The sequence below is a fragment of the Nothoprocta perdicaria genome, unplaced genomic scaffold (assembly GCF_003342845.1).
Source record: "Nothoprocta perdicaria isolate Ctin4 unplaced genomic scaffold, notPer1 scaffold_128, whole genome shotgun sequence".
NCBI lineage: Eukaryota > Metazoa > Chordata > Aves > Tinamiformes > Tinamidae > Nothoprocta > Nothoprocta perdicaria.
The window spans coordinates 1,514,925-1,538,281 of NW_020454405.1; the positions used below are offsets into that span (position 1 = coordinate 1,514,925).

The 23,357-nt window shown below is 41.1% G+C and overlaps 1 protein-coding gene across 1 annotated transcript in view; it reads right to left on the minus strand.

Moving 5' to 3' along the window:
• Positions 1 to 1,221: 1,221 nt before the first annotated feature.
• Positions 1,222 to 23,357, minus strand: part of STK31 (serine/threonine kinase 31) — a 31,202-nt gene continuing 9,066 nt past the window's right edge. Inside the window, exons 10-24 of the mRNA XM_026033358.1 lie at positions 22,387 to 22,546; positions 19,751 to 19,873; positions 16,233 to 16,412; positions 15,852 to 15,968; positions 14,745 to 14,864; positions 14,142 to 14,273; positions 12,704 to 12,805; positions 11,487 to 11,567; positions 10,991 to 11,116; positions 10,208 to 10,333; positions 9,890 to 9,976; positions 9,134 to 9,283; positions 7,662 to 7,787; positions 6,488 to 6,556; positions 1,222 to 2,247 (exon numbers count right to left, since the gene is read on the minus strand). Coding sequence (XP_025889143.1) covers positions 2,053 to 2,247; positions 6,488 to 6,556; positions 7,662 to 7,787; positions 9,134 to 9,283; positions 9,890 to 9,976; positions 10,208 to 10,333; positions 10,991 to 11,116; positions 11,487 to 11,567; positions 12,704 to 12,805; positions 14,142 to 14,273; positions 14,745 to 14,864; positions 15,852 to 15,968; positions 16,233 to 16,412; positions 19,751 to 19,873; positions 22,387 to 22,546 — 1,894 coding nt within the window. The 3' untranslated portion in view covers positions 1,222 to 2,052. The remainder of the gene's footprint in view (positions 2,248 to 6,487; positions 6,557 to 7,661; positions 7,788 to 9,133; positions 9,284 to 9,889; positions 9,977 to 10,207; positions 10,334 to 10,990; positions 11,117 to 11,486; positions 11,568 to 12,703; positions 12,806 to 14,141; positions 14,274 to 14,744; positions 14,865 to 15,851; positions 15,969 to 16,232; positions 16,413 to 19,750; positions 19,874 to 22,386; positions 22,547 to 23,357) is intronic.

Sequence of the window (23,357 nt, forward strand, 5' to 3'; positions counted from 1 at the left end):
TGCTCAAGACTGCACCATCGTGACACCCGAGAGCGGAGGTAAGATTGGCTCAGGCTTCTTCGTTGTGGAAGCAAGTGAGGAAGTTAACATTCCCACGGCATCATTGCACCTCTTCTCTCCATCGTTCAAGTCTGCTTGTTCCAGACCAAAAAGATGCAGTTAGAAAGGTTATCTGAAACTAGCCAGCAAGCAGTCTGGTATGAAAGATTGCTACTGGGTTTTGCCAGGACAGCTGGGCAGCTTCATSCTCAAGCAACCTCTTCAGGCAGCAAGCAAACAAATGGAAAGAAAAACAGAGGTACAAAAKGAGCCTAGGAAGAGCCAAAGCAGAAGCAAGCAGATGACATTGCAAATTGCACATCGCAAACAGCATGAACAAGTGTGAAAGGTTGTTCCGGATCCTGACATCGCATGTACAAAGGTTTCAAAGGCTTTAAGGCAGATTTTTGATTTGCACTTTTTTTAATGCAGAAGTTTGCTTTGAAAAATGAAGAAGTTTGATTTGAAAAATGCAATCTTGTCCAAATCTCTTCATCACCTGTACATAAKCTGTTGGGTTTTTTCACATGCAAGATCAAGCACAAACACAGATTTTCCTTGGTTCAGAAATCCAAGGCAGCAAGTTGGGCAGGTAAGTATGCTTTGAGTTGCATACAATGAGTTAGCAAGGGAACTCAGCAGAAGTTTATTCTAATAAACACCATGAAACAAACGGAGCTTAGTTCTCTCTACTTCTTGCTTACTATTTAGTAGTATAAGAAGTTAGGTTCTATTAGCAGCACAAGCTGATCTTAGTACTKGGAAAGAATACAGCAGAATTGCTTCAAACCATTTATTTTCATTTGCAAAAAGAAGCAGAGCATCATTCTTCTGTGATTTCTGTAATAATACATTTAAATCGAATTGACCAAAAAGTCATTAAGTCAAAACTATTTTTAATTTTTAACAAAGGTTTTGGCCTGTATCATACAAAAACTAGAAAGTCATAATCACTGAAATGAAGAATGACCAAAGAAAGAAGCTTCCTTCAAATGTTAAGCAAAACAAAGCCAGAAAGTGATTTAAGAAAAAAATGAGATGTCAGAGATAGGACTGTCAAGATGGCATCTTTTCACCATAGGCTATAGCGCTATACCTGAGGATTTCCTAATTTCCCACTGTTCCTCCCCCCGCCATTACAACAGGTTTTTTTTGTGTGTACTATTTTTTTAATTAATATGCTTCATCTGACACTATTCAACTTCAATAACTCCCCTGTAAAACACTAGCGTGTCAACTGTACTGTCCAAGAGCAACACCCAGAGGCCAAATATATCCCTACAGAAAYTTCACACTCAGATCCGCTTCTTTTGAAGAAAGAAAAATCTCCAAGAGGATGAGCAGCAAGCCCTGGAAAAGAAAACARCTGGAAAGCCCTTCCAATGTCAGTGTGGCCAAGTGTTTCAGACAAACCCAGTCATCAAAAACAAAACTTTAAAGCTAGCAGAAGCAAGGTTTAAGRAGAGATAATACACACATACACATTGGCTTGAAGGTACTTGCTGTAGGAATGCCCTGGCTATGCAAGAAAGATTCCAACAAAACAGTAATATCCTACTATTTTTAATGGGAACAGTTAATCTGAAATCACAGCAAGAGGGATAGAAAATTAGATACAAAAACAAGTCACAAAGCCTTCATCCTAAGGCCTTCCAAATCTAACAAGACTCTCTGCAAATTAATGTCTACAGAATGAACAAAGAAAATCTGACAAACTAAGAACAAAATCATGAACAATATAACAAATTAAAGAAATACTGAAGTTAATTTTTCTGGTGAGAATGAACACAACAGGTTATAGCCTTGAACATTTATTTAGAAYTAAACATATTTAAAATAAAACTCAGTGAACACTGTGTAATCACAAAGCATGACTATACTTATCAAACATTTTTATATTTGGAGATGTGAGATTATGACAGTTAGTTTTGAAAATAGCTAGAAACAAACAAAAGTCTTGAACACCCGTTGAACATGCTCTTCATCTACTCAGTAGGATTCGCCCCACTTTCCTCAGTTATTTGCACCCTCTTCCTGTTTATCCACTTTTTCAGACTCGTGCTCTTCACRCGGCTCAGGTTCTTCACTCGGCTGTGGTGAAACGGGAAACACATCCATGGAGAGGAAGCAATCGTCCTTCAGGACCTGCTCAGCTGTCAGTCTGTCACAGCACAGCAGATTCAGGAGAAGGGATTTAACTTTATCATCCTAGAAAAGGAAGAAGAATCTCATCAACAAGGGAAATGAACATGATGGCAAATATCGAGTAGTTGATGACTGCTGCTTTTAAGTGCTCGGGGCCCAAAGCTATCACAAAAGGTTGTACCACACATTCCCCATGGTCAGCACACTTAATAGACCTATGGCTGGTAAAACAGGAGCAAGCTGTCAGCACTGTCAACCTGGAGTCCACGSATTTCACAGAAAGGTATGTGCGATGTTTGAAGACATCAATTCCCTGAACTACAGTAAATTAGAGAAGCATTGAAGTTATTCTTTCTACTGAGAAGGAACACAACAGCTTCCATTTATTTTCTACAACAGACTTTTTACTTTAGTCATGCCTCTCTCTCTACCAATACTGGAAAATAAACTGAGCTATTTGGCTGTAAATCAACAGCAGCTCTTTTGTCATTAGTCTATTCTTTATAGCTAGATTCCTTAGTCTTTTCAGAAGGGATATATGTCTAAATGCTTAGCACCTCAACAGCACCAGACCCCAAACATAAGAGAGCTGCAACACATCTGCATGAGCGTTAGTGCAGAAGAAGAGAGATCTCACACTCATTTGGACAGGACTACAAGACAGACACYCTTCAAACGCTCACCTAGAAGACCACAGCTCAAATTTTAAGCACCTTACCACCTCCCCATAAGGCGGCCTGCCTCTGGCAGTCTCCRAGGCACCTACCCCAGCAAGTCACAGAGCCCTGCACACCCCCTGCCTGCTCTTGCTTCACCCGGAGTCTGACCAACCTCTTCGCTCACTGAGATTCAGTCGCTCGTAAACATACAAAAGAACTCAAAAACCTGGAGATAAAAATACACAGGTAATTCCCAGCTTTTCAACTGATAAGTAGAACGACGCAGGAAAATTAACCTCTTCCCAAATAACCTGAATCTTAGGGGAAAGATAAGATCTGAAAACAGTTTATCTTACAGATGTAAAGGATTGAAGTGTTTACAAAACTTCTTAAAAGCTCAAAGGAAAACTTTTAGGTAAGAGTCTTCAATATTTATACACTGAAATGTAAAGAAGTGAACTATATGACTACATACTTCCTCTATGGTATTAAAAACTAATCAAGTCTGAGCTTTTAAAGTTAAAACCTCCGCACTTACAAACTGGCATTYTGCAATACTGTCAGATGTCTGCTAACAAACGTCCCCTTCTCACCATCATCTACCATCAAGGAAACTGGAAAAAAAAATGATGCTCCAAGTAGCACTGCTGCAGGACAACATCTCACTATTCACTCCAACTCGTTTGTCCTCTCTGCTCCTGCCTTTTTTAAATGGAAAAGATGAAAGGTGAAGTTCACTGGATGCTGAGATGACTGAAAGAGTGACTACAAGATCCCAGCTCTTGCTCCTCAAAAGCCAACTTGGAAAGTTACTAATAACCTCTTGTAACACTTGTGGTTTTTCCTGCAACTTTGTATTTTCAGAAAACAACCCAAATTGAAAGTGTGCAATTCCTCTCGGGAATGAGGCCGAGATAGAAAGGAAATTACTAGCCTTTCAAGAGCCTGCAGATGGGCATGGAGATTAGTTCTGAATAAGCTGATTATAGATAAAGCACTTAAAAGCAAAATAGATTTTCCCTAAGAACTGGGGCAAGGATTAACAGCCAGAGGTCTAAGAGATTCCCCAAGAAACACCTGACAAATATTTATTAGTCTTACATTTCTTAGTAAAACCCTCTTTGGGGAGTTCTCGTGACCTGTGAGCAGCATGGATTATTGTAAGCATGCAAACTTCCAATGGTGTCTGGTGGTTGGAGCACAACCACACACACACACACAGGCTAAATCCCTAAAAACTGCCAACAAGGGCGCATCCACGAGGATTATATCGCCTGTCAAGATCTAATGTTGTTTCCTTTCATTACTAAATAATACAAGAAACTTTCTCTTACTAAAAAGCTGTAAAAATAGATCCCTGCTAACAATAACAACTTTATTATTTGTTAAAAGCAACTGTCCACACTTCAAGACACTTGCTGCAGAACTCAAGAGCACAAGGGGTTGAAACTGGCCACTTCAGCAGTGATTTACAGGTGTCAGGCAGTACTTGTAAGACAGTGTTACAAAAAATATCTTCCCGAAAGAGAGGAGGGAATCAGTTCCTATCCTTAATGTCTCAATAAATTCTCTGCCATTTCCTAAAAAGGAAAAAAAAGTTTTCCTTATGCAAGTAATTAAGCCAAAAGTAAGTCTTCCTTATTCATCAGTTAAGAGTTTGTTTTTCAGTATTTGAAAATTACGATGCGTAATCCTGAATGACACAGAAAGATGGGTCTGTACAAGTTCGTGGAATGTATTTTAAATACTAAAACTAGCTCTGATAGTAGATTATAAAGCCCTGATTCTTCTTCCCTATTGCATTACGCATTTTGTGAGATTCATTTGGTTTTTAAGTAAAAAAAAAAAGAAAAAGAAAAAAAACCCAACCCTGAGCAACTGAGAATAAGAAGCAGCAGTTTTTAGCAAGATGGACTCCCAGCTCAAAGGCAACGTTTTTATTATTCCTCCACCAGTGCATCACATCATAAGGATTTCACATTGTTAGATGACTTGTCTCCTCTACAGTTCTTCAATAACTTTATCTCACCACCGTTCTGACGATGAGAAAGGCACCCCTGGCCCCAAAGCCCTGGCTACAAGACCCCTACGCCCTGTTATCTGTCACTTGGGCTTCTGGTGCCCAGGCCTGAGCATCTGCATAGCACAAGTACTGCTTTAATCTAGTACTATGGCATGCAAGTTTCCTAACTCATTTAACTCATATTAAGCAAGATATACTAGAATTAGAAATGAGCCCTAGTAAACCTAGACAGATTCTAGCACCATGCTATCATCAATGTACACATCAGACACATCATTAATGCACAAAAACAACCGAAAGAGGAATTTTAATTTAGTTTTTGTACTTCTGCACATAAACTCCCCAATTTTCCAGAAATCTCCTTAGAAAGCTCTATCTACAATTAAAACTTAAGAACTTAAAAGCTAGTAAGTCACCTGCTTGCATTTTTTTAATTACAGTATAAGCTCGAATTTAAGAAGCCTGATAGCCTTCTCAAAACTACATAAAGCAGTAAGCTCTTGCTTTTATCCAAAGTGATAACAACAGAACTTAAGAGTAAAAAACATGATGTGAAGAAATAGGCCACATTTATTAGAAGTCAATGAGGCCACTCATTTGCTACTAAGTGACTCATTCAGGGGAGATGAGCAGGACACAGGGCAATAACCAAGCAGACAGCCAGTAATTAGAAGACAACACAAACAGGAAGAGTCCAAAGTAGAAATTAGGCYAGGAAGACTGGTGGATTTGAGAAAGGTCTATCAACTTGCTAGAGAAACTTTAAATTATGTACGTTGGTATAAAAGTTGAAATAACGTAAGAGCACACAGAAGCAAGGCCATAAAACCACCTGCTTATGATAAATGCCCAAGTGATAGATATCTTGGTGAAGGGTCAATTTCCATGTCGACCATCTAAGCTGGGAAACAGGAGCAGAGCCGYGTGCCTTCATATTCTCGAAGGATTCATTGGGCAAAGGTAAATTTCAGAGAGGAGCTGTGAGTTGATGCTGCAGGTGGCAGCACAGCTGCCAAAGGGTAGAGGGAACAACAGCTGAGAGCGAAGATGAGAAAATGAACACAGCAACGTAAATTCACATCATAACAGGTCCACTTACGTCTCTGAATTTGCATCACAGGCACAGGAAAAGATAAGTAACACCAAGAACTAGTATGTCATTAATTGTTTGCCCTCATTTTACAATTTTACAATTGCAGTTTAGTGTTTAAAATGGAAGTTGGCTATTTTGTTAATGGTTACGAATTGTCTAATAATTATGTTGGAAGATGCAAAGTCAACCTCTCCGACTACAAAGACACAGGTTCCCAAATCAAATACCCTCTTTGTTTATAAAGACCAATGACTTATTCCCTATGTCTAGCTTGTCGCCATTCAGTTATCCAAAAATAATATTTGACTTAGATCTCAGGAGAAAAAAAGCAAAGAAACTGCAGTTTTCTGCCATCTCTAACAGGATTTCATTTCTGCTATTTAGGACAAWGTTATTTACGACATCCAAATGTTCCATTAAGAACATCTGCTCAACTCAGCACTTAAAATAATGTTTGATTAAAAAAAAGTAACAAATAGCTTTAAAGYAAGAACATCATCTTCCTCATCTGGCAGCCAGTTTACATACCGTATCAACAACATCCACCTCTGGTGTTCCATCTTCCTTTATGACAAACTCCTTGTTTTGAGCACAAAGCTGTAAGTGAACAAAAATACTTCATGTATAACATTAGTTTTTCCTTTTTTTTTTTTTTTTTTTTTTTAAATATCAATGCATAAACATTAAATCAAGGAGATTCCATGTTTTAAATGGAACAGATTCCACTGCAGAAGAGAGGTAGGCTCTTCAGCAATTCTATAGTAGGGTAAATTTTTTTAGAAAAAGCTTTCTAAATTTGGAAAAAAATATAATGATGAATCTGCTTTGTATGAAGGTTGCTCTTTTCCACACAAGTAACTGACAGTGGCTCCCTACCAGCTTGGTGGCATTTCTGTACCAAAAAATCATTCCAAGATGCGCCGAAGGGGTGGCTAAARCCCCCGCTCTGCAGCAGATGGAACTGGCTTTTCACCTTGGCCAGCCTCTCCATTCCTGGAGACCAGGTACACACCTAGAGCTCCCATAGGTGCCCACTGAARCCCTTCCAACAGGGCAAGGGCTCATGCAAAGTCATAGCCTGGAAGCAGCAGCACTTGCTGGGTAGCCCATGCCTTTCAAGTCACGGAGATCTGATGTTTTCCATTCAGAATAAATGGTCACCGGTACCATGGGATAGGGAGGCAGCAATACAGAAGTGCCAGATGACAGAAAGGACAAGAGAAAACACCACCTGAGACAGCAAGTGGACTGTTTTCTCCTCCCTGGCATAGCATATATTAATAAGCAAAATACTCAACTATGCACTGCTGTCTGCAGCAGAGTGTACGATAAATCCCATCCATAAGACCAAGAGAGGGAGGATTGACATGGCAATTGCTCACTGACAAAGCTACTACTACTACTACGACCTACTCCTATTACTAGGAAGAGATGTATTACTGGCAACAGGTAAAAAATATGAACTGGCAGACAGCAACGGAGAAAGAGTATGACTTTAGTTCATATTACTAAGTCRCACAGCATCTTCCACAGAGATACCCAGCACCTTCTGTCCCCCAGCTCAACTCGGGCTGGCTGCCCCCACGGCGCTCGGTTGCCCTGCTGCCCCAGGGGGGCACAGGCCCCATCTCCCGCTCGCCCCGGCACGGCACGAGGGGCAGGGGCCCCACTTCCCGCTCGCCGGCACCGCGGCACGACTCACCCAGAGCAGCAGGCCGCCGAACGCGTACATGTCGGAGGCCGCAGACGGCGGCTGCCCCCTCCGCAGCTCCGGCGAGACCAGGCTGAGCGCGCCGGCGACCAGGGCGCCCGCGGCGGCGCGGCGCTCCTGCGGGCACAGAGGCAGCCCCGGGTAAGGTCAGGCCAGGGGAGCACAGAGGCAGACCCAGGGTTAGGCCAGGGAAGCAGGGAGAGCAAGAGAGAGACAGCCCAAGGGTTGGGTTAGGCCAGGGAAGCAGACACCTCCGCCTCTTCCCTTCGAGCCTGTCAGTGGACACTGCCAAAGCCTTCTGTGCTGGTCCCCACTTTGATAGGAAATTCGCTCTTTACTGACGAAATAACATCACGTAAAGGAGAAGGGAGGCAAAGCCACGCACACTAGGCTGGTACTTTTCCTACATATCAGGGTTATTAAGCACTCGTAATGTGCAAGAAAACGTAAGTTGCAAAAACGCCTCAGATTGTTGCGGGGGATTTGCAGCTTCTACAGATTTCTGCTCAAAGTCTTTAGAGCATCTAATATCTAATCTAATATCTAAAATATTAGATGTAGCATCTAATATCTAAACATATCTAATATGTTTGAGATTTCATAAAGGGTAACTATGAAAYGTCCAAACTTGGAAGGCTCTCCAWGAGATTTAACAGAAAAGACATCTCYACAGTGGAGATAAAGGCTGTCTAAAACRYATTTATATRWAWWTMSKAWWTWYATATMTAAATACACCTTTAGATAAAATGTTTCCCCCACACTTGTGGCACATTTGAGTCAGTTCTGTTTTCTTTATTAAGCATGAAGCAAGTATCTAGCATAAAAGCTTTGGATCAAAGAGTTCAAGTTCAAAAAAAAGATGTACTGTGACTACAAAGAGAGCTGTCTTCTCTACACACTTCACTACCTAAACACAATGAATAGYAAGAAAAAATTGCTCACTTAAATATTGGATTTTTCTCCATAAACAATCATGTCATTCTTGGCTGGAGAATCTGGGGACTGAATGTAAGCCAGCTTATACTGATAATGAGGAATGTGAATTTAAAATATTGGAACAGATGAAAACTCATTGGGACCCCATTATCAATCATATAGAAGGGCAATGTTTCATACGAGAGCTGGGCTACTCCTGGTTCTTCTAACATGAGTGTTTACGCTCATGATGATGCTGACTACCACGAATACACAAGACAGGCTCACAAGTACAGCCCGTTTCTACACTTCAGCTCGTTCCTTTGCTTAACTAGTGCCTATGCTCAAATTCTATCCCTGTCCCTCCACATCAGGTTGTTTTTACAAAAGTTTCAACAAAATTCAAATTGCCCAACCCTGTTTAGAACAGGCAGCAGCTGGGCACACACCTGTCAGCAAGCCTTATAAGCTGCAAATGCACTTGTCKAGTTTGATATTTAATTCTGATCAAAGGTCACTGAAGGGCGTTGGGTTTTGTTTTGTTTTACCTCTGTTTTTGTGAAATCGAAGTCTCCAACAATCCCTTGTTGTCGATTCACAGCAAAAACATTATTTCCATGCAGAGATCCATGAACTATACCAGCTCCATGCAACGTGCTTAGACCCTGGGCCACTCCTTTCATCACTCTTAGCGCTTCCTAGAGAGTTAATTTTTTTGGTGTTTATTAAGATAGATACAGAAAAGGCAAAGCAAAGCATGGATCTACAATATTCAGTGTTCCTGCCAATACTSTTTCATGACACATAGATTCCCAGGAAGATTCTGCTGACTGGCAGAACCAATCAAGAGAAAAAATACAGCTACTGCTTAAATCACAACCATTATGGAGGGAAACAAACATTCAAAAAATAAAACACACGCCTCAGGACAMACATTTTTAACCTGCTCCCAGCAAAGAGAACTAGAGAAGATGCTGCATGAGCTTCTGGCTCCTTTTCTTTGAAAAGAAATGGCTGCCAAATTGCCTTCAAAGAACTCTGGAAAAATTAAGGACATAGAGAAGCTAAAAGAATGCCCACCCCCTTTCCAAAAACACATTCCACACATTCAAGCAAAAACTCTTTTAAAATATTACACGCGTTTAGGCTGTAACTTCAAGTAATCTATCTTGCAAAAGTTTGTATAGTGACTGTGGGCCACCAGATGAGGTTACACTGGTGAAATATTGTGAAGCAGTAGCAGGTAAGTGAGAAAGGCTTGGTTCAAACACAGAAGTACTGATACKCTAAGCAGTTATACTTACTTTTAATGTTAAAGGTGCATCAGACTGTAAYGCTTCCAGACTTGCCCCTGGATAATATGGGACCATTAAATACACCAGAGGATCAGACTTCAACAGAACAACAAAAAGATATTAAAAATAGATTGYTTTAAATATCAGAAATATTAGAAAATTTAGCATGCACTAGATGTACAAKAAATCAAGTATATTTATTGTATTATCCAAAGTAAACTCAGCAAGGAAACGCTCTTCTGATTCAAAACAAATAAAAACCTTTATTGCCCAATGTTAAGTGTTTCGATGTAAAAGAGAAACCAAGATCATCAATTTGAATCTTGCCTTGCAGAAAAGAAGAAACATCAGTTGTAATAATCCCGAGTTCTCCTTCTGCTGACCCCAAGCTCTGTGATATTTGGCAACTCTTTCTATCACTTTGGTTTCTGAATTTGTATCTACAGAATATCCCTGAAAAACAGAACAAATACTCAAGCTACAACTCATAAAAACTCCTACAATATGACACAGAAATGCCTATCATTATTTTCCATCAAATGACCTTCTCTGGTACTTATTACAAATTTTGAATTCAACTGTCATGGATTATTCCCATATCTCCTGATTAAAACTTAGAAAGTCTGGACCAGCAAAACAGGGAGAGTTTCTCTAATCTGAGATGCACATAAACCAAGCAAAAAGCAAGGGAATTTACAACCATGCCTCTCACATTACTATATCCATTGGGTCTCCCAGTTGCTAGCAGACCAGGAAAAAAAGAGAGTCAGAAAGGGGAAAGAATCAGTAAAATCATTAGGAAGACAAAACAGCATCTGCAAAAAGAAAAGGAGTAATGAGCAGGAGAAAGGGCCCATCAAAAGCCTGAAAGAAGACAAGAGAAGGAGAAGAAGACAAGTACTGTCCTCAAGGGAGGAGAGAGAAAAAAAAAAGTAAAATCAGAACAAAATATAGAACCCAACTAGGAAAACGCAAGGCTTTGTGCTCTAGGGGCTGGTCAAACAACATCTGCTAAGCACAGGAATAAGACCAGCACAAAGTTCAGGCAGAATCACTTTATTGATAAGGGCTCACTGGTAGCGCTCCTACAGAAGTCAGTAACAACATTACCTTCAAAAGCACCTTCTGATCTTGAATTTCTGTACACACCAAGGGCCGCTTCGTGCTCAGTTCTTTCATGGGTTCAACGTCTAACAGGTCTCGCTCCAAGCTAAGTGTCAGAAGCCCTCCAGAATTCTGAAGCACAAGCACASACAGCAGCACACGCTGCATTCAGCGGCTGTGAGATTCAGAGACTCTCGCTACCTCTCTTCCTCAATAAGCTCAAAGCACAGAAATAGCTTGGACGTGGTAAAAATGAAGTTACAGCATCTGTCACAAGAGGCTGGCTGTAAGCAAACACCACGGCMAGATAGAAAATATAATGGAACATGCTGCTTAAACATCACTAGCAGGGAGCGGGGGACGGAGAGGAAAGGGTATTGGAGAGTACAACCAGTACCGTACATGGCAAACAGACTGCACAAGCTGTTGTTGCTGCAGAGCCTTAATAGTGCTCTAAACATTGACAGGGAGTGCAGAAATCACTCAGACCATCACTGCTTACCATATACTTCAGGATTCCTGCTTCTGGATAGAGAAGTGGCAACTCGGGGAACCATTTCTGCACCAAATACGTAAGCTTCTCCTGAAGGAAAAGGGCATGGCTTCTGACACGTGCTCCTGTACACATCACCCATTTGCAAGRTTAACCCAGAATATTCAGAAGTACCCCCACCGTGACTGCACTCTTACCTTCTTTGGCAGCATCCCTCAATACAACTGCTATCTCCTTTCCAAAAACAAACAAAACAACAACACACAGACCAACATAGCATCTCAAGGTGGATAAATTCCTGAAAGTCCTCAAGGATGGGTAACTAAGGTCCTAAAGAGCTTGTGTGCTGTCAAGGAAAGTATTCCATCTTTTCCACAGCAGGCTCTAGCAGGCCTGGACAAAACACAAGCTCACTAGGAGTAAATGGARGAAGACAAATGAAGTCATAACAGACAAAGACATCCAAGGATCTTCTGACCTTGCATGCCTTTAATGGAGCAATTACTGCACAGAATCATAGAATCACTAAGGTTGGAAGAAACCTTTAGAGACCATCTAGTCCAACTCTCCTGCACACACAGGGTCACCTAGAGCACAAGGCACAGGATSACATCCAAGCAGGTTTTCAGTACCTCCAGAGAAGGAGACTCCACAACCTGTGTCTCAGAGCACAACATCAGATGTGCACACACACTCTACTGCATCTACAAAGCAGATATATCACTATCAAGTGTCCTGCTGACTTGCAATTTACTTGCAAGGCAATAGTGTCAAATTCTTGCCCCAACTTAGGCCACTTCAAGAAAGCGTGACCTCTTTCCACTTTTCAGGAAAAGCYCTGTTCTTACCTAGTGCTAAAGAAAGGCTTCCTTTCTTCTTACAAGAAGTACAGCCTTTCTTCAGCAACTGCACTTGCTCTGTCACCTCTGTCTGCAGCAGCTCTGGGCTGAGAGCTACAAGTCACATTTGCAGCTTCCCCTTTCCCACCCTTCTTCGTAGGGTCTTAAAAGATTATTTTCCTAGAATACACACTGAAGTAATACATATAGTATTGAGTATTAATATGGTCCTCTGGGGGCAAAAACTCCAAAGGAGATCGTCTGCCCTCCTGGAATAAGGGAGGGAAGCTGGTCAGCTCTGTTTTTTCTACTTGAATACAAAGTAACAGAAATGCAGGTGCGTCTCAGACAGCTTTGTTTTACCTGCTTAAATAATGTAATACTTACATATTCTTCTTGTTCCTTGTATATTTCTTGAAGAACACTATTTCGCAGTTCAGCAATTTTATCCTTTATTCTTGTCATTTCAAGCTCACTGTAATCATCAGACTGCATAAGGAATAACAGTTACTGCATGCAATTCTCACTCTGATATTACATCAAATAACCTACTGTGTAAAGATTAAAAAGCAACTACAGTATGAAAATTAAGTGCTTTCTCAAATGTGTATTCTTCTCTGCCTTCTTCCTGGAAATCCAAAAGAATCTCATAAGACCTAAGTACTGGAAAAGCTGCCTGGGTTATCTTTGTGACAAACTGAATGTTCTAGCTCTCTGCCTACTTGTTTCTTAAGTCAGGAGAGTTTGTTTAACTAGGTGATCACATATAATCATAACAGCAACATCACTTGTCTACCAGCAATGCCAGCCTCCATTAACTGTTTTTTTCCCCCCCCCCTCATAAGAGGGTATTTGCTCCATGTCACCTCACTTACCAGAAATCCTCTTTCACGAGGGCATCATTAGCATTTTAAATCCCTTTGGCAGCTTGCAGCCCCTTTACAGCATGTACACACACACACCCACACCGAGTCTCTCCTCAGCACTGTCAGAATCATTTATCCACAGATCTAGAACTCCCCCATCACTAAAGCAAGCGGCCCTAATCTCTTGTATCTCTTAACTGAGGGGGAGGAAGAGAACTCCAAAAATTAAAGTTGAATTTTGCCACCAAGAGGTACACGCTGTTATTGGGGAAAGTGGTTGGGGATGAGAGGAACAATTTCAGTAACGAAGGTTCAATAGGYAGAAGAAATGCAACGTACCTGCTCTCACATACTTAAAAAGAAGAGACGAGATGGGTTTTAGCAATACCAAAGCAAGACTTAAATGTGACACCATCACCCTCTGGACTGCTCAGTGCAACAGAGGCACTAGGGTAAGTATCTATGCATACAGCAGAGCAGGGACCAGAGGGTTCGGRGCACTGAGCAGCCCGAGGGTGATGCCAGGAGCTCCCAGCTCTTCCAGACTGGCTCAGCCTTAGCAGCAGCTGGATTTGGGAAGCATTTCATCCATCTTGTCACACAGTATCACYTAACCACAGACACTTAGCTCTCCACACAGGAGCTGAAAGAATGCTGTCTTAGGATCGAAATGGGAAAGTTGCTATATATTATACCCTCACAGAGCAGCTATGTGTTTATTTTAAACCATTCAAGCTTAATCTCAGCAGCTTGAAAGACTTTTGTAATTGAACGTGAATTCAGGCCAAGCTACTTCAAAATGCCTGCTCAGCCAGGGCTTAGAAGAACACACCTTTGAACTAAAGAAAACCTTTTCCATGTAGTTACCACTTATTTGGAATATACAGAGGTAATGTTTCTAAGTTTTTTTTTCCCCCCTCTCTTTTTTTTTTTTTTTTAAATCTGCAAAATTTTCATACTTCCTCAAAGTTGCTCTTTTCAACCAGCTTCCATCTTAACTGGGCCTTTAAATTTTTCAGAGTCTTCTTAATGGATATTAAGTTGTCAGTATTCGGTTTTTTATTCAGCCATTCCACCGCCTGCTTTTTGAACTAAGAAAAAGAAGAAATCAGAAAATGTTCAAATACACCRTTTTAAATATTCTTTAGTCCAATATTTTAGATAAAGTGCCTGAAGCCTACATGAATTCTGCTTTTCACAGTCGTTTCCACAAAAACAGGTTTTTATTTTAACAACCTCTAGAAAACACTCTACATATGGCTTAATCTCCTTAAGTTACAAACTACTGTTTCTAATGTGATTCATAAAGAATCAGAACACTCTAACTTCCATTCTTTGTTTTTTAAAAGTGCCTTTTATTTTTAAATGAATGAGGCTTTGCCTGTGTAATGAACAATTACAGCTCATAAGTATGCTTTACCTCAATCTCTCATCACCAATATATTAGTATCCAAAAGGGAGGAAAAAAAAAGGAAAAAAAAAAAAAAAGCATGTTTCAAAAAAATTGGGTTAGAAAGATCTAACAGAGGTCTATCTGGCAAGTAAATAATGTGCAAACTAACCTCAACACTGTCCGAGTATTTGTTCTGTATGACAGTGATTAGATGCTGCTCTTGACGAATCTTACGTATAACTTCATTGTAAGCACTTGTAATTATTTTCTCATCTGCCTCATCATGCTCCTGGATTGAATTACAAAGAGAAAAATTAAAGGTTAGAAATCACTTGCCACTGATAAGCACTAACATTTAAAATAAAAAAWGTTTTATCTGAATTATTCAAAATGTTTATAGGAGAGCCCACATATCCTATTTTTATCTCTCTTTTTGAAGAGGCCAGATACAAAAAGTTACGACGTCTTAAAGAAGCTTCCAACAGCTTCAGATGAATAGAACTGTCACTTTCATACAGAAGCTCCAAATTTCTTTCATAGCATGTGCAATAAATGACAGCAAGTTTAAGTAAACACAAAAATTAAGCAAGCTACTTGTCTTCTAAACAAGAGCCATCAATTCCATTGCAGACAGCAGTCACAAGCCCCGGCTAAGTTTACTGTCAGTACAAAGCTACGTTATTAGGGGGGGSCATTCAATACGTGGTGATGTGACTGTCCTGGCACAGCAGAGACTACCACTGTAGACAAGGCACGTATCTCAGGATTAGCAGAACAGAATGGAAGAAATGCTTTGCAGAAAAGGTAAGCAATTAGAGGGAAGACCAACATTAGGAAAGAAAAATACCACTAAGGCAAGAACATTCATTTGAAACAAAAAGGTGGTGATGAAAAGCCATTCATCTGACTGAAAAACTAAAAATATTTGTAACTATTCAGAGATGCAAATCCATTATTGTAAAGATAAAAATGTAGATGATTCAAAGTAAATTAACACATCCATTGAAACTCAAAATAGCACAATGTGCTCTATGCATGAAAGCGGAGAAGAGTTTCTCTACCAGATCTTAGCTAAGTCAGAGATACTTTTCTATGACCAGAAGCTGATCTCCCTTTCTGAGGAACCATCCAAACAATCACTTTATATCATACATGCACAAAACAATAAACATTATTTTGTAATCAAAAGACTCAGTTGTTATTTTAAGAAAAGCTTTAAACTGAAATCAAAGACATATCAAATACATGGAAGTCAGTAGGGAAGATCAGAACTTACAGCCAAGTCAGTCTCCAGTTCTTTACAAATATCCAGCTCAACTTTTTTCAGAACTTCATCCACATTGCCGACCACTTCCTCAATATTCAAAGATTCTTCTGCCATCAGGTCAAAACACTTGTTGGAGGTGGAAGATARGCAGATAACAGCATGACAATTGAAGGTTCAAGTCAGCAAGCAGACAGGATTGCAAACAAAGACAACAAATAYACATGAAGACTGGGGTCCATCAGCAATACAATTCCCTCTGCATCGAGGCACTACTGCTCAGTACCACTCTATCCAAGCACAATCTCACTGCTGTGGGCCCCTGTTAACACTAACTGGGCAGGAAGAGGGTTTGACACGGGACCCAACTTCACCTCTTTGCCCCTTCCTTACCTTTACGATGCCACTGAACCAGTCGGTGAGAGTCTGCAGAGCAGCATCTGTATCATTTCGGACACGAACAAACTCCTCCGTTTTAGCACGCTGCCACTTGAAGAATTGCTCAAACACCTGCTCGGCCCCCTCTGCTTCGTGAGCCTGGCCGTACGCCACCTCCAGCGACACGGACAGCGCCTGCGCAGCAGGTAAAGCAAGCACAAAACAGCAAGTCTGCAGAGAATTGTGAGACAACACACTGTATATCAATCAGGACACTTAACGTAGAAATTACTTGCTGCCATGAAATTATTTCTAGTTCAAAACCTCTCTCTACACCCAACAAATGTGTACACAACTTTCCCCTCCAAACTCCTGACAGCTACCAGTCAATACRATGCAGGAGAGGATCTTATACCACAGTACCATTTTCCATTCAAAACAAGGAAGGAAAAGATAACCTAACAACCATAACAACTCATAAGAAAATATTTCTATTCTAGAGTCCTCTTTCCTAGGGGCGGGATTTTCAAGTTATGCTCCAGAAAAAGTGAACCCAGGAATACTTCTGGACCAATATCATGTAAAGAGTCTGTAAACAAACCTTTTATGATCCATCATAGACTCACAGACTCATTCCTAGTTGGGAACAGTTGCCCATGTGTCTGAYACTCCCAAGGCCCTCTGATTTTTTTTCCCCCTTCTTTTTTTTTTCTTCAGTCTGTAAACTTCTGCTTCTGCCTAAAAGTTTACTATTCTGGACATATATGAAGCTTAGGGTTTGCCTCCTTTTGACTCATACTGAAAGGCAAACCGAAGTATTATGCCTAAGTGAACAGCAATGAGACAAAAAGCCCAGGACAAACAAAATCACTTTTAAGGAAAATATAGTCCAGTAGATGAACCGAAGACATACGTGGGAGGCAGAGGAGAATATATCAGTCAATCAGTCAAYTGAGACACCCTGGAAGAGAGCAGCCTTCTTTGCGTCTGGTTAGGGCACGCTGAAAACGTTCTCAGTGCTACACTAAGACTTGGGGCAATCTGTAGTTCAAAAGCTAAAGCTCTCCCTGAAAGAACGGCGTTGCAACGGACAACATGTGTTTTTGCACTCACTGTCACCCTTCAGCTTTCGATACCCATCCCAAGACATATTACTTCATTTCACTTGTCCCCTACCAGAAAACAACTGGGGAGACCCTGGGAAAAATCTGTTGACATTTTGCTGAGACAAGCGTTCACTTCTTCTTCCTTGGATTCCAGAATATTTGAGTTAATGAGACCTTCCCAAGGAACAGCTAAGTCATCTAGAAAAACACCAAACACTCACTTAAGAGTCAAATTTGGAGACCTCCTACAGACTCAGAAGCCAAAATAACMCTGTTGAACAACAACTGAAGTCACAGGTCAGGAGTTTTTCAAATATTTCAAACACCAAGAAATCATTAAGAGCAACCAAATTACACCTCTCAAAGCAACACAGAGCAGACGGCCACACACTACAACCCAGGCCAGAGCACAGCAGCTCTAAGGACCGTGGATACAGCTGAGGTGAAGCAGCGAGCTACATCACGCACTAGGGGCCCAGAGCAACATCTCCAATAAAAGCATAAGAATTTATTCACATTAAATGCACATCGTTGTAAACAGCGATCATGAAAATCATTAAAATGCTATTATATAAAATTATACAACTAAATTCTTAACAAGTGTTACTATAACAAATAGCACTTGGACACTGCAATATACTGCTTAAAGCAGCAATTTACATCGGAGCCAGATGACACGAGTTATGTATAAATATGTTTAAGTAAAGAGGAGTAGGCTGGTGCTAAATTTATGGAGACTATTTAAGAGCAAATGCACAACACTTCCTCAAATTCTTCTTTGAACAGCTGGACTTTAAATACCTCAGGTCCTAGAAAATGTAAGGAAAGGGAAGCCATGTGCAAATGGAATAAGGGAAGGTAATTTCAACCTGTACACTCAAGAACATACTAAGAATGCCCTGAATTAAGTTTGATTTCTCATTTTTCATATTATAAATATATTTCCTTAAAATATAAGCTTTGCAGTGCATAAGTTCAACCAGAGAKGCATTAGCTCAAGCTCCTGTTCCACGAACCTCCAAAAAAAAATCTTGTCTCTGGAGGACAGCACCACATCTCTCCTCCTCTAYAGAACAGCAACCAAGGTTCTTATTACTTTTGTTTCAAGCTTATTTTCACTTCCCTTCATGGCAGAAATATTTTGTCTTCTTTCTCACACAGAGGATCATGATAGTTAATCTAAAGAACTCACATCACTTAACACAGTTAGTAGCATCTTAGCACATCTTCAAATACTTTTAAAAGCTTATTAACATTTCACTGCAGTACATTTATATAGGGGATGTTTAATGCCTACCACCTAGTGGATTAGTGCAGCATAACCTGCAGAAAGAGAGGAGAACAAAATTCCTCTATTTGAAGGAGCTGGAACTGGGTCTGCACAAGCTGTGAAATGCTCCCCATTCAAATTCTAATCAGTCATCAACCTGCAGATTGGACCAGGCCCCAGAAATAAGTGCATCCAAATATATTTTTGAAGACTATTTAAAAATTATTCCATCAGATGTCTCTCCAATGTTTCAATGTTATTTCAACCCTATATAACTGTGTGCCACCGGTAATCTTGGTGCTTCTGTCTAATACATCTAAGATTGAATTTCCTATAAAAAGCAGGCTAAAAAAAATTCAATGAAGAACTTGGCATTTACTCACCTCTCCCTCCCCCCCCAGGAAATTCTTATATTTAGACTATTTTAAAGACTAATTACTTATGAACATTATAATKACATTTCCTGAAGAACATCAGTTACTTTCCTATGTGAAACTGGCTTCTCAAAATGAGYTGCCCAGCATCAGACTCAAAGGGTTATACATTCATGTTGAAATAGCTTTTTTTTCCCCTCTAAAAGAAAAGCAGCATCTGCTGTTGCCTTGCTTGGAAGCACCTCCTGAACAGGCCTCCACCACCACCAAGACCAGAAAGGAAAGYGATGGGCTCATGAACACGGGGATCCACCCCCAAGGGAAAAGCCCACAGGCAGGAATGGCAACTGAAGGACAAAAGTCAGGGCACTGAACCCCAGCGGAGACCTCTCTGAAGAGTCACTACTGCTTTTGGGAAAGCTGGCTTGCTTTCTTCTTCGCATACTCACTTGCCACTGACAGAAAGCAAACCAGTATCTCACTATCAGACAGAAAAACAGCAACAGCAGAACCACTCTGCAGGCTGAGCAGGTAGAAACTGAGCTGCTGCTTAGGTTGGCTTGGATAGTAGCACATCACGACAAGGAGATACCATCCACCCAACCAAGATCAAGATTTGTATGTAAAACAGATTGATCCGAATCCCAAGCACAATAGTCAGCTTACAAATACCAACTTTCATCCACTGCTGTAGAGGTATTCAACAGTCACACATATTTAAGAAATACAGCCCACAGATTCTCAGTGCTTAAGAATCAATAACCATAGAAGCACATTCCCTACCTGCAGTGTTTTGGAGCGCTCGGAGAGGGGCAGCTGATCCACTTCCAAAATTAATTCTTCCACTGCAGAATATAGATTGGCCTGCACCTCATTTCTCTTCATAATCATTTCATCTCTTTCATCCTGAGTAGAAGGAAGAAGGAGTCAGCAGGTCACATCCAAACTCCACACACACACAGGGAGGAAGGAAGTAGGAAATGAAGTGGGAGGGAAGAAGGGAGGGAAGGAGTGTGACTCCAGCAAAGTTGAAAAAGCGCAACACAGACCTGACCAGGAACGAGGGAAAATAAGTTTGTGTTTCCCTTCTGCTCCTGTGACAGTGACCCTGCACAGCAACTGACCTCTTCACTGGGTCTCTAGGGCTACAGAAGCAGTTTTTCAATGACTGAGTTCTTGAATAGTGGATTCTTAACTGCTACTATTAAAAGCTTAAATGTCTCAGTTGTCCTGCAGTTATAATTCATATTACTAAATTTAGAATTTGGATTACATGCACGGCAGATTGCATGTACAAAGTCAGACTGCAAAAGCTTCCTTGCTGGAGAAGGAACCTTTTACCAACTTTTACCAACTTCTTCCTTACTTTGTTGCAGGAGAGACATTGACCTGCCCACTCACTCACTACAACATTACATGTGATGTATTCCCCAAATTGGTCAGAAAATCTTCACACTCCAAGGATGAAATCTCTTCTCACAGTCTGGCTCTCAGCTGCTTGCTGGGTCTGGCACCCTCCGCTCCTTCCTACTGCTCTCAAAGGAAACGCTGGCAAAAAGAGTAACACCCAAGTGACACAAGAGGGATCATCTCCCCCAGTGAATAAACTCGGGCTCCCCAGTCCCATCACTGCATCCGTCCTAACGCTTGTGCAGATTAAGATCCTTCTTCCCTCTAAACTCCAGCCTACCTGAGTCAGAGCAAAACTGGAATAAGCGTGAAAATCATCCCCCTCTACTCAGCCCTGGTGAGGCCACATCTGGAGTACTGYGTCCAGTKCTGRGCTCYCCAGTACAAGAGGGATGTGGAGCTGCTGGAGAGAGTCCAGCGCAGGGCTACCAGGATGATCAGGGGCCTGGAACATCTGCCCTATGAGCAAAGGCTGAGGGAGCTGGGCCTGTTCAGCCTGGAGAAGAGGAGGCTGAGGGGGGACCTGATCAGCGTGTATAAATACCTCAAGGGAGGCAGTGAGGAGGAGGGGCCAGCCTCTTTTCAGTGGTGGACAGTGATAGGACTAGAGGAAATGGCTTCAAACTGAAGCATCGGAAGTTCCACAGGAACTTAAGGAAGCATTTCTTCACTGTGAGGGTGACAAAGCACTGGAACAGGCTGCCCAGAGAGGTTGTGGAGTCTCCTTCTTTGGAGATCTTTAAAACCCGCTTGGATGCAGCCCTGTGCCCCGTGCTCTAGGTGACCCTGCGTGAGCAGGGGGGTTGGACTCGATGACCTCTGAGGTCCCTTCCAACCTTCGGCATTCTATGATTCTATGATTCTAAAATGCATTTTAAGGTGACGGAAGCCCAAGAGTTACTCCTGGTAGTAGATCTCTGCTTTACTTGTCCACTGTGGCTCACCAAGGCATACAGATCTGCTTAATTACCTCTGAAAGATTCCAACAACTGCTATTTCATGTGGGACCAGGAATTAATCCAAGAAAATAAATCCYTAAGTCTAACCCAGGCCGTGCAAAGAGGCTCTGCCTCTTCATCCCTGCTGCAGCAGGGACTGGGCTCTTGGATGCTCCACAACCCAGACATTCTCCTCCAAYACATTACATCCCTACACAAGGTATCACCAGGACACCATATGTTTGTTAATAGTGATGGCAAGTTTAAACATTTGACTTCTGTTTTAGCAGATAAAAGATTCCTTAGTCACCTACAACAACCAAATATATGCAACATGAGAGATGCTTCCATTACTTTTCTCTCCACGCTTCTCATTATTGCTCATTTTCTACTTCATTCCAGACTACTAAATTCATGTAAAATCGCAACACTCCTTAAGCAAAACACATTTATGAAAATTCAAGTAACACATTTGTGCTATTTTCCCCCGATCACAACCACCACCTGGCCTGTCCAACCAGGAAATCCGCCTGCCCTCAAAGAGCAGGAACTGTCTTGGCAGGGGTACAGTTGCACTCGGCGGTGCCCTCCTTAACCATCATTTTCCGCAGTACTCAGGCAGGCTTTTTCAGATGGGCTGTTGCACACAAGTTGCACTAGATGGCAGCTTTCCCCTATACAAGCCCATTCTCCCACAGGACTCCCAAACCACATACTGCCCTCCCCACAGGCAGGGAGCATATACCAAGCATCAGCACGCTGCTTTGGAAAGGATTTTAAATAGCTGTGCAACTGCAGCATCTGAACTGCTGCCTATTACAGCACAGAAACTCCTTACCTACCACATTTTTATGTCTATCTCACATATAAATCAAATCAAAATAGCCTAAAGTTACCTGAAAATAACACACCATCACTATTCCAATTGCTAGCTATTGTAGTCAAGTCTGCAATATTACCTAACCAAGGACAGGTTTTCCTTCTGCTCAAAACCAGCTACACTTACAAGACTAAAATATTGTCAACAGCTGTTAAATTATAGCTCTTGATGCAAGAGGATCTCCAACCTACCGCATTTTTGCACTTCTGAATCATCTCTTGAGCCAAGTCATACTCCACCCAGGTCTTCTGCAATTTTTCCAAGGAACAGGGAACAGCGAGACATCCTTCAGTAACCACTTCTATAGCTTGAGAGAGGTCTTCCCCAAAACGAGCATTCTTGTTCGTGTGCCTAAGTTGTAAGGATGACACAAGATCTTACCTGGAAAATATTCTTTCAAGAACTCAAAACATTTTAAAAGTTAATGCCATTTAGACCCACTGTACGTAACTACTTCAGGATGGCACCTTTCATGTTAACAACTTAAATTGCTCCTACTATCTTTTGAAAGAAATTCCCATTCACCTCTAAAATCCTTTCCTGAGAAGAAAGCAACAAGAACACAACCATTACAACATAGTATTGATGATGCTGTGTCTTTCTTGCTCTTAGTTTCCATATTATTTCATACTATCAAGTGTTTTAGAGGTTTGTTTGGTTTTCGGGGGAGGAAAGGGTTTATCTCCTGCAGATGCGTATACTTTAATAAAAACATAATTTTAAAATGCTCTCAAGTACACCAGAAAAGAGATAATCCCTCTGAAAGGGCTCAGTGACCATTTCTATTCTAAATCTTCTCTCCACTGCAGCTTTTATCCTTCTTTTAAAGCTTAAGGGCAGTTTGAGCTAGCAAATAAGACACACCTCTCAATGTACCTCTCAATGTACTCTCAAAAGTACCAAAGGGAGTCTGACTGCCCAACTGCTCTGCTACTTTTAAAAACTAACTGCATTTAATAAGCATCTTCCTTGAAGGTGGAACCAAAAAATCTTTTCACAAGGGCTGTGGGAAAGAATCAGAAGTGAATTAGAGTCATCTGACGAACACTCAGAAGCAGATCCCAGTGCACATCCCAGTGCAACAAAACTCAGGTTTCAACCATCGTTTTCAGAAATGGTCCCAAACTCTGTACACATGTAAAAGAAGAAAAAAAAAAAAAAA